General features: G+C 34.6%; 1 protein-coding gene across 1 annotated transcript in view; it reads right to left on the bottom strand.

The window, feature by feature from the left end:
• The window catches only part of LOC143225776 (band 7 protein AGAP004871-like), a 32,962-nt gene that overhangs the window by 7,952 nt on the left and 7,821 nt on the right, over positions 1-17,189 (bottom strand). Inside the window, exons 2-5 of the mRNA XM_076455764.1 lie at positions 10,225-10,328; positions 5,582-5,654; positions 5,157-5,239; positions 1,093-1,296 (exon numbers count right to left, since the gene is read on the bottom strand). Coding sequence (XP_076311879.1) covers positions 1,093-1,296; positions 5,157-5,239; positions 5,582-5,654; positions 10,225-10,328 — 464 coding nt within the window. The remainder of the gene's footprint in view (positions 1-1,092; positions 1,297-5,156; positions 5,240-5,581; positions 5,655-10,224; positions 10,329-17,189) is intronic.

The raw sequence follows: 17,189 nt of genomic DNA, 5'->3' as shown, positions 1-17,189 counted from the left end.
CAAATGAGCAAGTCACGTGACAAACACACCCGATATGGCATAGTGTGTATCAAAACTACATTTTTATATTGATTGACGTTTTGTAAGCAATGAAAGGCCACTAAAAATTCATCTTCTTTTCTGGGAAGGAGATGGAAGGGTATGTAACAACTCTCTTCCCTTCCCCACGCAAAATATTTCTACTTTTAAAGATGTCTTTAAATTAGAGATTTAGAATGTGTAAGAGGGGATATATTTTGTAATTATTAATATACATTACAAAAGAATATGTATCAACACGGGGTGTCTAAACCATCCAGAAAGGGACCTACAACAAGTCATACTTCAGCTTTGGTTAGCTAAGTACAGCGTCTTGCAAAATGTGAAAATACATGAATATAAAGGTCAGTGTAGCATAATCAAGAACCATACAATTCACATGTATACAAGATATTTTCACGACGTATTCGTTCAACTGTCACATACCTGAAGCAACTGTATAATGAAAAGGGTATTCACGCTATTTTATATCAAGAAATACCAGTTAGTTTGTCAGATGCATGTACTTCTTTGCGATTAGACCACCTTTCTCTTACATTAGATGAGCCGAAGGAATGATACAATGAGAAATGGAACATTTTGGCTGTTAGATAGAGCATGGCCCAACCTGACCTGACGACATACATTTTAATGACGTGGTGAAGCTTAGTATTTCTTTTTATGTAATGTATTTAACACCTCTCTATATACTGATTAACCATTACTAAAGTTAGGGAATCCCACTACAAAATAGAGCTACTGTAAAATATTATGGAACTACAGCCGAAAATTTGAATTACATCACAATAATAAACAGCTGAAATACACTGCAAGATAGAACTACTGGGCAACATTAAGGTTATATTACACTGTAAGATTGGACTATAATACAACTCAAAGGTTTATGAAACTAGATTACGAGATAGAAATGCATTAAAGTAACTAACTGTGAAATATGTAATAAAAATCGTAAAAAGATCAAGATGTGGCATTAAATTTAAAAAAAGACACTTCGAAATAAAATGTTTGATTCTGAGTTAAATTTGTAAATGTTCCCCTTTCCAGTTGCGTTACCTGCATGGAGTTGGAGATGTGTTCTCGTTCCGCTAGTATCTCGTGCAGATTATGGGTTCCAAGAATGTTTCTGAGCGTAGTCTGAGCAAGCAAGCGAGTGCTGTGGTGAGCATTCTCCACATTGGCCACGGATACGGAGGCATTCTGGACTCGATAGTAGACGACAGCGTCCACCGATATAGTAACTGAATCTTTGGTCAATACCTAGAATTAATTAACCAATGTTTTTGAGGTTATTTTGCTTGTTTGAAATTAAGCACAAAGCTACACAATGAGCTATTTGTGCTTTGTCCACCACGGCTATCTAAACTCGGTTTCTGGTAGTGTGAGTCCACAGACATTCCGCTGTGCCACTGGGGGGGGGGGGAGCATTTTTATATGTTCAAAGTGAGATTTTAATAGAAGTGTAATATTACAGCAAACTCAGAATGTTCCCACTTCTTAGTGTATATCTTCAGAGAGAATGATAAAATTAGGAAATGGAAAGTCGTTTATTGTTCAAGTATAGACATACAGTTGTGCTACTGGAGAATATAGTGTGTTGTTTTCAGTTCTGCATGTGTGTCTGTGTGTGAAACGTATAATTGAAAAATATTTCATATTATTGTTATAAAATTCGGTACAAACGTTCAGTATTCACCACGGACTAATCTCATTTTAACTTTTTCACGAATGAAAGTCAAAGATCAAATTTCTGGTAAAGGTAACTTCTTTCGTTACAACAGTAACATATTGGGGTTTTGTAAAAACGGTCAAAAATCGGGAACAGATGGAGACAGAAGGAGGTTATTGACATCTAGACCTAAAATACTGAAAATTGTAAGTTTGTTACCGAAAATTAAAACCACGGTCTTTCTATGACTAAAACTTGAAAAACCATTCCTATATAAAATAATGGAAGAATCACTTTCAGACAATGTCCCTCCTTTAGATCAAAAACCATTCCTATATAAAATAATGGAAGAATCAGTTTCAGACAATGTCCCTCCTTTAGATCAAAAACCATTCTTATATAAAATAATGGAGGAATCAGTTTCAGACAATGTCCCTCCTTTAGATCAAAAACCATTGCTATATAAACTAATGGAGGAATCAGTTTCAGACAATGTCCCTCCTTTAGATCAAAAACCATTGCTATATAAAATAATGGAAGAATCAGTTTCAGACAATGTCCCTTCTTTAGATCAAAGCTGTACAACATGCCTTTTACTAGTTACGTCAGTTATTATCAGGTGCACTGTTTGAATTTGTCAAAACCGAAATTTTGTGTTTATAATCATAATTTAAAAATTGAAATTCGCAGTTATCCATAGGGCATTTTAAACCAATTGTTCTGGGCTATTTGTGACCCAAACTGCTTAGTTACAGAACTCTGAATGAAATACATAAATGTTTAGAGAAATAGCATTAAAATTTCAATCAACCTTATCTATTATTGGTTAAGGTTCCTTATGTTCCTCATAACCAATTGCATTAAATTATATGTATTGACCATTTGTTACATTGAGTTTTTAATAGGCTGTTTTTGTTTTGTTGTTTTTGAATTAAGCACAAAGATACACAATGGGCTATCTGTACTCTGCCCACCACGGGTATCGAAACCCGGATTTGAGCGTGTAAGTCTGCAGACATACCGCTGAGTCACTGGGGGCGTTTTAATAAGCAAAACTGGAAAATTATTTTAGTAATATTATGCGGTACCATATATGGAGTTTACACGTAATAAACAGTATGTTAATAATTCGGTAATTTGAGGGTTAAATCAAAAACGTTTGAGCATACTCAATGATGCAAAGGGTTTCTTTTAATTAACGACATTGGGTGAAAGTGGGTCGGTGCCATCTATCTTTTGGCTCATCTCTTACAGGGTTATAACCATGTGATAACCCCCCAGTGCTCTAGAACACTATAAAAAGAAAGTCTTACCTTTCAAATATTTTGACATTCTTTGAAAATGTTACTGCTTATGTAGATGAGGGCAAAGGTATAGATTTGTTGTATATGGGTTTTCAAAAAGTATTTGACAAAGTGCCACATAAAAGGCTCGTAAAACATTAAAAACATTATCTCTATAGGTGTGGCACCTCAGGGCTCAGTCTTAGGACTTTTGCTCTTTTTTGATTCACATCAATGACATGACGAAGAATGGTCAATAAGTTACCTACATTTACAGATGATATTAAGGTCTTGGGTGGCTCTAAAGAGAATACTGTTAATTTACAATAGGATTTAGATCGTTTAGTAAGTTAGGCAAATAAATGGCAAATGGGTTTTACTTATAATAAATACAAGATAATAGATGTTGATTATAATAATTTGTGTTATAAGTATAATTTGGATGATGATGACCTTAACAGTGTCATTAGTTTCAGTGTGCTGTTGATAGTGGTAGGGCAAATGAGATTTTAGGTTCTATCTACAGAAATACTGAATAAAAGTCTAGAATTTTATAATTTCATCGCATAGATTACTGATTAGGCTACATTTGGAGTATTGTGTCAAGTCTTTGGCTCTTTACATTAGGAAAGACATTGAATGATTGGAAAGGGCTCAAAGGGTTCCTAGAATGATGCCTGGGATGGGGATTAAAGTTTTTCAAACTGTTTTTCTTAAAAATGAAGAACTGTGGGATCTAACTGAAGTGTCTAAGATTGTTAATGGAATTGGTAATGTTGATGCATCACCTTTTCCATATTTCACAGTAAGGATATTAGAGACACAAATATATATTTTGGCAAGATAGGAGTCATCTTCAGCTAAGACAGTTTTATTTCACTTTTCTATCAGGGTGGTTGGTCTTTTGAATGGGTTGTCTTCGGATGTTATAGAGGCAGTAAATTTAAGTGATTTTAAAGAAAGTTTGACAAGTAAATAAATGATAATGGCTGGCGTTAAGATTATTTATTTATTCTTTTTAATTTTAATTATTGTAATTTATTCTAGAAGGTGAAACAGCCCAGATGGACCAATAAGTCCCATATTGTTTCGAAAAGTTATGTTAAAAGGTATTGTAACAAATCTTCAAGGGGCGTAAGAGCCCTAGCCAGAAAGGAGATTTCTCTCAAATAATATTTTCCTCCAGTTATTCTTTAAATAGGAGATGTTTGAATATTTTTTAAAGTCAAAGCTTATCAAAGTTAAAGCGATAATTCATTAACTTAGGAAGGACTGTGAATTTTGATTGTAATCCATTCTCTCATCTAAAGAGTTTGAAGTCTTGACTCCATTTCACCTTCTCACCTGAAGAGCTTTGAGTTTTGGCTGCACTCTATCCACCCGTTCAATAAACATCGAAATAACTTTTTGAAACTTTAAAGAAACGTATATATTGGTTGCTATTCAGACGTCACGCCCCCTTCAGTGGCTCAGCGGTATGCCTGCGGACTTACAACGCTAAAAACCTGGTTTCGATACCCGTGGTGAGCAGAGCACAGAGAATCCATTGTGCAGCTTTGTGCTTAGTTCAAAACAACAACAACATCAGACGTCACGGATACTTCTTTTTGTAAAACACGTAAGATCAAGAAGTCTTAATAGAAATGAAATAAAAACTCTGTAATCCGAGCGCTTTTGAAAGGTTGGCCTTTCTTCTTCAGGGTCAAACAGTTTATATGGTTTTTTGTAAGATAACCACGATGACATAAATGACCTAGACTGAATTTGATTTACATTTCTATGAAGCCTTTTACTCCAATAACAAGAAAACCTGAGGGACTTATTTTAATCGTAAAAAGCTCGTATGTTTATACAAGTAAACATTGTAATTATTCCGTACTTCGGACTCGAAAAAATAAAAGCTTTTTATTAATTATATTGTTTAACAAGTAATTTTAAAAGGGTATTAGATATTCAAAATAATTATTTGTTACTAGATGTCTCAACCAGAATATCTGGAAAGGATGCGCTATCAAACATACCCTTAAGGTTTAAATAATGAATGACATCACAGATATAAGTTAACAGTGTTAGAAAACAAGAGTTTATATCTTGTGAACTAATTGCATATATTAGATGTAAGAATTTACAAGCTTGTTAGAAAAACTAGATTATTGTTTTCTTCTTACTTCTTGAGGTGGGACGTCAAAGGTTAGAGTTCGAAGGTCAACTGTTGTACAGTTTTCAATGCATGGTAGGATGAAGAATATACCTAAAAAATGAATGGAAAAAATCGTCTTTTTCTTTAATCTTATCAACGAAAAAATCTTTTATTTCCATTAGAAGCAAACAGAAACTAAAGTATACCTGAAATGTGTATATATATATATATATAAACAAAAATATCATTAATAAACTGAAGCTTAGGCTTACTCGAAGCTACCATGGAAACGCTATGAATGATTAAGTGACTTGCATTAATCGTCTAGTTTGAAGGTTTCGTGCAGTCAACTCACCATAAACACTCACTTTAAAACATTTAAAAACTGAATAAGTATTATGCACCATTTAACAATTTTAAGAAAGGTCAAATGAAAAAGGACGGACAACTTACCTGGACCTTTTGATCCTCCATGCAGTAACCGACCCAGACGAAAAATCACCGCTCTTTCGTATTCTTGAACCACCTGGGGAAGAAAGGGGATATTAGTATTGCCATCTAGTGACATTAATTAGTACTTATGATTATCATGCCGAATTAAATAAATTATTTCTCCTGTAACTCAGCTATAAACCTGAAAGCTTATGATGCTTGAATTTAGGGTTCGAATCACGTGGCGCACACAACGCAGACTAATCTGTTATGCTGCTGTTGTCTAAGATGCTAGTGAACAAAAAAGTCTATTCCACCTTCCAAACTTTCGTTTAGCACAAGATTCACAAATATTTTCGATATTTAATTAGCTAAGGTGCTTTTCATTATAACGTTTAACCCTAACAGATCACTTCAAACGTTTGAACTGTATTTAACCTTTAAAAATCTAGAAAAGCGTTAAATGGTTAAATTATTTCTTGCAAAAACTCGTTCTTTCTTGTAACCGACTGATAAGTTTGTTTTAATGTGCCTTTCACAAGTTTCTGGGCTTATTACAGTATAAATTGGGTTTCGATGCCCGAAGTTGAGAAGGGCAAAGATGGCCCGTTGTGTAACTTTGCGTTTGACAACTAAACAAGTTTATTATTCTATATGTCCCCCTAGTGGTACAGCGGTATGTCTGAGAACTTACAACACTAGAATCCGGCTTTCGATACCCGTCGCAGGCAGAGTAGAGATAGCCCAAGGTGTGCCTTTAAGCTTAGTTAAAAATAAGCAAACAAATGAAATATTGCTATTTTAGCAGAGCCACTGTTTACCAGAAAAGTAAACGGGTTAAAGTTAACAAACTGGTCATACTATAGTTTTAAAACTGGCCCTGACAGTGTTAGCATACTAGCAGTAGCAGCCAACTTTGACAACTTACCATTCTGTTGTCCAATTATACATTATAAATATAATAAAGTTATATATACTGACTTCAAAAGACACTAAAGTATGTTATTTTTCATTTAATTCAAAATCAGATGGTAAAACACTCCATCATTTGTTAAATGTTTGTTGTTTGTGTATTAAACGAAAACAATTTACACAATTATTATTTTAAAACATTTATGACAGTTTTGGTGAATCTTTTGGCAATACCTCATAATTAGCAAAACATGAACGATCATGAGAAATAGTCATCAAATTGAAGCTTTCTTATCAGTATCAATGTGACGTGGCCTTATACACGCGCCATTAATACAGTGGATTACTTGGTAATTATCGGACTTTAGTGGAATTTGGGTTTATATATCCCTGGTGGATACAACACTACTAGCCAGTTATGAAGCTTTGCACTTAACAGCAAACAAAATATATAAATTAAAAGTTCCACACCTGTAGTTGTGACACTTAGTAAAGGGTAATTGTAGTGACACACGTCATCTTTTTGGGTTCAAAAACTGATGCTTCTTTGGTGTGTTACTTAAAATTAGAGACAGCTATATCTGAACTCTAATAGTTTATGGCTTAGTTTGGTTTGAAATTCGCGCAAAGTCACATGAGGGCTATCTGCGCTAGCCGTCCCTAATTTAGCAGTGTAAGACTAGAGGGAAAGCAGCTAGTAATCACCACTCACCGCTAACTCTTTGACTACTATTTTACCATCGAATAGTGGAATTCACCGTCACATTATAACGCCACTATGGCTGAAAGTGCTAGCATGTTTGGCGTGACGAAGATTCGAACCCGCGACTCTCGAATTACGAGTCGAGTGCCTTAACCACCTGGCCATGCCAGGCCCTAACGGTTCATGATCTGGTCGTTTAGTCCACGTACGCATAATATATACTAATTTCAAATGTGGTCACATTCGCTGTTGGCGATATTTTTTGACAAATGTTAACAAACAGAGAGCATTAATTCAAACATGGAGGGGCTGAGATTCATTAAGAAGATTTATAAAAGACGTCTTACGAATATTTGTTCCGGAACCAGTTTAAGAAAATAAAGAAATAAATGCTTCAAACCATCTGTACAGAGGTTAGATGTGTTAACCTCTGTGTTAACTTCTGAGGATCATTCATCTTAATGATAACCCTTGAGCATTATTTCCACTGCAAAACTCTCGGTCGTAAGGATGTTATGTTCAAAGCATAACACTCCTCCCTGTGTACTTTCTATAAGTCATCTATTGTATAAGAATAACACTTATAAGCACTGTGTCCAGCCAATTGACCAATATGAGCTTATATGAGAAAGCTTAAATAGTAATTTCGTTCTCTAGCTGCTTGAAGTATGCAACGGTTGAACAGATGTGTCGTGAAAGTAACCTCTGTATACATGTATTCTTTGTTGGGCTTTTCCAGATGTAGATCCTCCTTGATTATGTTACTTTCTGTTGCATGAGGCACTTGGTCAGTTTTTGTTATTGACCCTATATTTATGGATTCTGACATGCTACAAGATGCTACACTTTACTTAACACAACTTAGAGTACAAGTTGTAGTAATTCTCTTTCAGTTTGTTACTCTAAGCTTATCCATATTCCTTTGTTTTCCATTAAGTCTTGGAGATTTTACGCCTCAGTATGAATGATTTGAGAGCATGGATATTTCGCATCCGAAAGACTGTTACATACAAAAGCCAAAATGTTAAAATGGACATAATGTTGACCACATTTTGCCTAAAATGTGGAATTACAGTCAATTCTTTTAATAATAAAAAGCGCCCTCCCAGGTAATTAGCAATAGTATGAAGCCTTATGACGGGAAAAACCGTGCTCAGGTACCCCTGGTGGACACAGCACAAATGATTCATTGGGTAGCTTTGTACTTATGTTTCCCATTAAGTAAATAGTACTGGGAAATTTGTATTTTTTTTAAACACTGCATTATTTATTCAGTCCTTTATGTTAAAATCTAGTTTATACCGGTCATGGTTGTCACATGACTTTCTGATTTCCATTGTAAGAATCGTTTTAAGGTAACGTAATCAATCGTATATTTAACTACACAGCTGTAGAACAGTGCTCGTGGATAGTTTTATACAAAAACATTTCTTAGTAATATTAACGTTCAATGACTAATTTGGCGTAAGATACGTAATTCCTCTAATGGATAAAGTTTGTTAATTTTCAGGCTATTGTATGTTTAAAGAAATGTTTAGTTAATACATTTTAATGTCGTAAAAATAAATATGGAGCGAAGAAAGAGGCTCATGAAATTCTATTTTACATAAAATTAGCGTTTGTAGCATTGCACAACGTTGTTAAATATGGAATTAATTATCTATAAACCGTGCCGTATTATGCTACGTACCATAATGCGCAGACAATCGAACAAGAAAGCTAGAATATGCTGTTCTTAATAAGTGAATTCTTAAAACCTTGTTTGTTTTTATTTCGCGCAAAGCTACACGAGGCTATCTGCGCTAGCCGTCCCTAATTTAGCAGTGTAAGACTAGAAAGAAGGCACCTAGTCATCACCACCCACCGCCAACTCTTGAACTAATCTTTTACCAATAAATAGGGGGATTGATCGTTACATTATAACGCCCCCACGGCTGAAAGAGCGATCATATTTGACGTGACGAGGATTGGAACCCCCGACCCTCGGATTAGAAGTCGAGTGCCTTAACCACCTGGCCGCACCGGGTCCCCACAAACATTGAAAAATTACAACCAAAGTATTTTATGAACTTTTAGAAATTTTGTTGTTTCTTGAAAACTGTGTAATTAGGATGCTAGCGGAGGAGTTACTGATAAAACAGTGGTCTGGAATTATCAAACACCTTCTGCTAGAAAACAGAAAAACCCATAAACAAAATTGAAAGTGTGGACGGACTCCCACTTTTGAAGCGAAATTTGCTCCCTCTGTAGAACACTGTATTAACTAAATAAAATGTATACGTATAGTTTTATACAATCTGAAATTCCATACAAAATTACTTTTTATTCTGATTGTAGGAGTTATTATTTTACAAATAAAGAAACTGTGTAATAGTTATCCATTGATTAAACTGTCCCATATTTGTTGGAAACCACGTGCTAAATGTAAAGAATCGACATAACGAAAAACAACAAATTCATGTCCATATTTTGTAAAACATTTCTTGACATATTTAGATTTTTATAACTTAAAAGCGGAATCAACGTTTAAAAGTCACAATAAAATCGTTCTTTTGTTGAGGCCCAAAGTTAAAACATGTCTTGGTAATCTTACTTATCATTAATGTTAAAACAATCTACATGTCTTGGTAGTCTTACTTATCATTAATGTTAAAACAATCTACATGTCTTGGTAGTCTTACTTATCATTAATGTTAAAACAATCTACATGTCTTCGTAGTCTTACTTATCATTAATGTTAAAACAATCTACATGTCTTGGTAGTCTTACTTATCATTAATGTTAAAACAATCTACATGTCTTGGTAGTCTTACTTATCATTAATGACAAATGGAATCTTTATTGTGCATTTTAAACGTTGATTCTATTTTTTTTTTCAAACTTCAGCTCTTGTTGTCTTGATTAATTTCTCCAAGTTTCATTTTATTCTGTAGATTGGAGTCATTATTTCGAGAGACGCAGCTTAGTAACTCTACAAAGTTTAAATATTAGCGTAGCTGGAGTAACTTCAATAGAAAAATAAACATTTTGAGCGTTGTTTCTAACTTACCCTAATACAGAAAAAGAGCGAAAATGGAAAAGTGACAACGATCAGGGCTAAACAGAGCAGTGTCAGAAGAATGTCACATAACCCTTGTTTGGGGACAGCTTCAGCTAAAAAATAATAATAAAAATTAATTAATTAAACACAGAAACTTTTGATTATCAAAAATTAATTTAAATACGATTTTTGTGCGGCCTCACTTGTAAAGAATAGAATATATTGTTTCATCTGTTTAGTGCCATAGTTCTTAACGGCATTTTTGGCCGTAAACCTAAAATAATTTCATATCTGAAATCATTTTGCTCTATATTTGTTTGTATTTAGGCACAAAATTATGCAATGAGCTCAACACACCTAGCTTTGTAGTGCTGCGTCCACCACGGGCACCGAAACCCAGTTTTTAGCGTTGTGAGCCTTTTCATTTACCACTGAGCCGCTGATGAAGACATTAGTTTGATAGTTGAACCACGAAACTTGATTTAAATACGAGATAAACAATCATAGCAATTGTCATTAGGCTCGACATGGCCAGGTGGGTTAAGGCGTTCGGCTCGTAATCTGAGGGTCGTGGGTTCGAATCCCCGTCGCACCAATCTTGCTCACCCTTTCAGCCGTGGGAGCGTTATAATGTGACGGTCAATCCCACCATTCGTTGGTGAAAGATTAGCTCAAGAGTTGGCGGTGGGTGGTGATGACTAGCTGCCTTTCCTCTAGTCTTAAACTGCTAAATTAGGGACAGCTGGCGCAGAGAGTCCTCCTGTAAGCTTTGTACAAATTCAAAAACAAACAAATAAAAATGTACAAATTCAGCGAAGTTTTAAGTCGTGTCAGATGATCTAATGTTACGAAGGTTAGGAAAATATAATAACCTTTGTAACTAATGCCGATATTAGGGAACACTGGCAAGTAAAAATATATTATTCGAAAAACAGAACTTTGAAGTATTATAATTATATAATAAATACCATATTATAATTATATAATAAATACCATATTATAATTATACAATAAATACCATATTATAATTATACATTAAATACTATATTATAATTATACAATAAATACCATATTATAATTATACATTAAATACTATATTATAATTATACAATAAATACCGTATTATAATTATACATTAAATACTATATTATAATTATACAATAAATACTATATTATAATTATACATTAAATACTATATTATAATTATACAATAAATACCATATTATAATTATACATTAAATACTATATTATAATTATACAATAAATACCATATTATAATTTTACATTAAATACTATATTATAATTATACAATAAATACCATATTATAATTTTACATTAAATGCTATATTATAATTATAATTGATTACACTTTATGTACTTTTCTGTTTAGTGACTTCATCTATAAACAATCTAACTTTTATTAGTTCCTTTTGTTTATTAGCACCAGCCAGAGACAAACAGTGAAATTAAACATCACTATTGATCAAAAGTCAGTAGTTTTGAGCTGTGGACCAATGGGCAGCGTCCACCCACTGATGCGACTGCACTTAACCAAATTGTGAGGTTAACTCTCACTTTTATAACTCACATACAGCTGAAAGTGCGAAGCGTGTTTGATAGCATTAAGTCTCGAACCCAAGATCATCGGAACTCGTTTACCAAAACGCCCCTTTTGGGTTCATTTGTGAGTTATAGCTTATGTGGCGTAGGGGCAGAGTATCTTAAGTTGGATTGTCCGAAAATCTTTCTTTCAGGTGTTCTAATACCGAATTTTCAACATGTTCTCTGCAGCTGAAAGGACGTCAAAGGGTTTGGGATTCGAGACGTTTAACACATTCTGTATTATCAGCTGAAGATGATCTCAAAAGTGGCTGTATTTGTTCGTTAAGTACTGTGTTGTACCAATCACGGGTATCAAAACCCGATTGTTTAGAGTGTTTAGCCTTCAGTTCGTTTTGTTTGTTTTTGAATTTCGCGCAAATCTACTCAAGAACTATCTGCGCTAGCCGTCCCTAATTTAGCAGTGTAAGACCAGAGGGAAGGCAGCTAGTCATCACCGCCAACTCTTGGGCTACTTTTTTTTACCAACGAATAGTGGGATTGACCGTTATATTATAACGCCATCACGGCTGAAAGGGCGAGAGGCTTGGTGTGACGGGGATTTAAACCCGCGACCCTCGGATTACGAGTCGAGTGCCTTACCCACCTGGCCATGCTGGTCCCGGTTTGCCTTCAGACTTACCACTGAGCTGCGGGGTTGGGGAAGTATAATCCTAAAACATCACACTTTTGATTCAATAATTTATTATCTAAGAGTGTACACTGCTGACCAAAATCTTCAGGCCAATGAACCTAAAGAAAAAATATGCATTTTGCGTTGTAAGACTCGACCACGTTTTTGAGTAGAGCTTCGAAAGATGAAAATAAGGAACGAGAAAATAAAAATAAAAACCTTTTTAGCATTTAATAGGAAAATGTAAACATTATGAAATTAGCCTAAATACCAGCTCGTCAAAAGTTTAAGACCACACTGAAACGAAGCGTTAATCGGTAAACACGTAACGAAATTTAGACATTTGTGTTCAAGCGTTAGCGTTGTCAATATCTCCCACCGACATCTCCTGTGTTACATTGAATAAAAACATGGCAAAGGCTAAAAAGTTGACAGAGTTTGAACGTGGCGGAATTGTCGAGCTGCAAAAGCAAGGTCTCTTTCAACGTGTCATCGCAGGTGAGATTGGGCGTAGTAAAACTGCTGTTGTAAATTTCTTAAAAGACCCTGAGGGATACGAAACGAGAATTTCAAGTGGTCGCCCCAAAAAATTTCGCCTACGTTGAGCAGGAGGATTCGAAGGGTTGTCCGGCAAAACACCAGCCGATCGTCGAACCAGATTAAGGCCCTTACAGATGCAGAATGCAGCTCAAGAACAATAAGACGGCATCTACGAGAGAAAGTCTTTAAAAACCGTAAACGTCTTCAAAAACCACGCCTCCTTCCACACCACGAAACAGCTCAATAAATTTTGCCGAGAAGCACCAAACATGGGACGTAGAAAAATGAGCAAAGGTTTTGTTCCCTGATGAGAAAAAATTTAACCTGGACGGTCCATATGGCTTTTAACGTTATTGGCACGATAAGAATATCCCACCGGAGACATTTTCCACACGACACAGTGGAGGTTTCATCATGATCTGGAGTGCTTTCTCCTTCCATGGAACAATGGAGCTTCAGGTTATACAGGGGCGTCAAACAGCAGCTGGCTACATTGGCATGTTGAAGAGAGCATCCTTATTGTCTAAAGGCTCTCGCTTGTGTGGAAATGACTGGATCTTTCAGCAGGACAATGCTGCAATCCATAATGCCCGCAAGGCAAAGGACTTTTTCATGGCGAATAACGTGATTCTTTTGAACCACCCAGCGTGTTTGCCAGAACTAAACCCAATTGAAAATATTTGAGGGTGGATGACAAGGAAAGTCTATAGAAATGGACGTCAATTCCAAACAGAGCATGACCTTCGTGAAGCCATCATCATCACTTGGAATAACATTCCAGCCAGCCTTCTTCAAACGCTTATATCGACCATGCCAAAGCGAATGTTTGCAGTTATTTGAATTGACAGCCGTGGAACTCACTACTGAGACCTGTTGTTGGGCATTTCCTACCCTGTTTAGGAATTCTTTTTAGTATGGTTTTAAACTTTTGACCAGCTAGTATTTAGGCTAATTTCATAATGTTCACATTTTCCCTATTAAATGCTAAAAAAGTTTTTTTTATTATTTTCCCTTTTGTTATTTTCATCTTTCGAAGGTCTACTCAAATAAGTGGTTGAGTCTAACAACCCACAATGCATATTTTTTCTTTATGTTCATTGGCCTTACGAGTTTGGCCAGCAGTGTGTGTGTTTTCTTACAGCAAAGCCAAGTCGGGCTATCTGCTGAGTCCACCGAGGGGAATCAAACCCCTGAATTTAGAGTTTTAAAGCTAACGGGAAACATTATCTAGGAAGAGGATTGTGAGATTCTTTGTTTTTATTTCATCTTTAAAGGGCTTATATATATACAAACCAGTAATTCAGCAACACATAATGTTTGTTGAAGGAAAAAAAAACGGTTCAGCACAAAAGTGATTATTTGTAATAACAGCTTTCCAGGAAATAACAAGGAAATTGTTTCATAGAAAATGGTTTAGTTTACAGGTTTCGCTGTTCTTCTCTCGAATTTCCGTGACCCACCATACAAGTCTTTAAAAGGACACCCATAACATGGCACATAAAAGGTGCTTTTGGGTTTAGAAATTTTCTCTTAACGGTCGTTACTACTGATAGTAAATTACGATCTCTTGTCACTTATTGGAAAACAAGCACAAGATCCTGATCATTCCCCTCTTACGGTATTCGTTTTGCATGTTCTTCAAAATGGCGAAAACAATGAACGACTCCCTAATAAATTGGAAAACGCACGATACGTTTTGAGTTTCACAACGGAATCGATTAGGTATCGAACGATTACGTTGCATATTAATATCACTTTGGAAGTGAGTAAAACTAGAGACGGTCACGAAGTAGGTTCCAGTAGAAAGTTTCTATTCCGTGTATAACACATGTTGGTCCCCTTCCAATAAAATAACAAACACATTGTTTCGTTTTCCATCTTGCAAATTTCTTGGAACGCTGTGGATAATTGAGATATAACGTGATGTAAATTTCTGGTAATGTGATTCTAGGCACAATTTTTAACAAAGAATGATTAATCAGATAAATTATTTCATCGAACATACACTTCGTGTCATAGAAACGTTCTAGTTATATCTGCATGTATATATATATATATGTATGTATATAATACTTATTACCACATCATTTTACACAAACTTAATTTCAAATTAGTTTTCCTACTTTTTAAATAATTTACCTATTTTATTTAGAATTATGTTTATTTTTATTTTATTTTATTTGAATTATGTTTATTTCTTCTTTTATTGACTATTTTAGGTTCGTGTCCATAATATAACCGAAGTAGTTTATACACGGATTAACATAACACATGTAGCATGTTCATGTACTGCTCAATATAGCATATGTAGCACGTTTATATACTGATCAACATAACATATGTAGCATGTTTAAATACGGATCAACATAATATATATAGCATGTTCATGTACTGATCAACATAACATATGTAGCATGTTCATGTACTGCTCAATATAACATATGTAGCATGTTTATATACTGATAACATAACATATGTAGCATGTTCATGTACTAATCAACATAACATATATAGCATCTTTATACACGGATCAACCATATGATTATTATTATTATTTTCAGACTTTCGAGCAAACCTATAACAGCATTAAAGGACCAAAGTTGCCTTTTATTTTGAATTAAAAAAGTAAACTAGACAACAACAATTCCCCTTCTCGATTTTTGGGATAATCATCTCGAATCGAATAGCAGGATCTGACTGTTACACTAATTGTACGTCTTTTGTCCCGAAGTGAGGAACGTGTTTACGGCAACGAGTCGTGAACAATGAACCTTCGGATTTTCAGTCCTGGCTTACTATCCATTTAGTTAAGTCTAAAAACATCTAGACATGTACTCACAATTGGGAACATTGCAACAACTCAAGCCCAGGAAGGGTTTCATTCTTAAACGAGAGCAATAAAGTCTCCTAATTTCTAGTCCTTTATGTCCAAACTGTTATCAATAAAGTCTCCTAATTTTTAGTCCTATATGTCCAAACTGTTATCAATAAAGTCTCCTAATTTTTAGTCTTTTATGTCCAAACTGTTATCAATAAAGTCTCCTAATTTTTAGTCTTATATGTCCAAACTGTTATCAATAAAGTCTCCTAATTTCTAGTCCTTTATTTCCAAACTGTTATCAATAAAGTCTCCTAATTTCTAGTCCTTCATGTCCAAACTGTTATCAATAAAGTCTCCTAATTTCTAGTCCTTTATGTCCAAACTGTTATCAATAAAGTCTCCTAATTTTTAGTCCTTTATGTCCAAACTGTTATCAATAAAGTCTCCTAATTTCTAGTCCTTTATGTCCAAACTGTTATCAATAAAGTCTTCAAATTTGTAGTCCTTTATGTCCAAACTGTTATCAATAAAGTCTTCTAATTTCTAGTCCTTTATGCCCAAACTGTTGTCAATAAAGTCTCCTAATTTCTAATCCTTTATGTCCAAACTGTTATTAATTTATTATTTTTACAATGGGTTTTGCTTCATATTATTTTTAATTACTTCATTTTATTATATGAACTGAACTATATATACCAGAAGAAAGGTCAAACATATAACTATTCTCTTTCCAGCGTCCTCCAGTGGCACAGTGCTATGGCTGCGGACTCACACCGCTAAAAACCGGGTTTTGATACCCGTGATGGGCAGAGCACAGATAACCCATTATGTAGCTTTGTGCTTAATTCCAAACAAACAAAGCTTTTTCCATAATAAAGCAAATTCATCACTTTAGGTAGGAGATACAAAACTTCTTTTTTTCTCTTTCGACATCACTGTTAAACTTTCGAGAAATTTAGTTTAGTTTATTTTTGAATGCTTTTTCTTTTTCTGGAACTAAATTCAGTTTCATATGTTCTTGGTTAATAATAAGGCTTTATGCAAGTTATTTTGAAAATACTCTGCTGCTAGCCCTTAACTATGACGTGGTTATTGTGATCTCACTTCACGATAGTTATCCTGAATCCCAGTTGAAAGATGCTTCTTAAACAAGATAGTATGAGCATAGTAATCCCACTCTTGTTACTGATAATGAAAAGATAAAAACGTTGATAAACCTGAAACAAATTCGATAACTCGGTAGTTTTTAAATTTTGTTTTATATGTTGTGTGAAAGAGTGTAAGAAATGAAAGTAAAGGTAACATAGAGAACTCTTTCACTGACATAATAACTAAACTATGGCACTTGTCCAAGTAATTAAAAATGTAAATAAAACTTAG

Source organism: Tachypleus tridentatus, chromosome 1 (assembly GCF_004210375.1).
Source record: "Tachypleus tridentatus isolate NWPU-2018 chromosome 1, ASM421037v1, whole genome shotgun sequence".
Lineage (NCBI taxonomy): Eukaryota > Metazoa > Arthropoda > Merostomata > Xiphosura > Limulidae > Tachypleus > Tachypleus tridentatus.
This window is presented reverse-complemented; position numbering and strand designations above follow the sequence as displayed.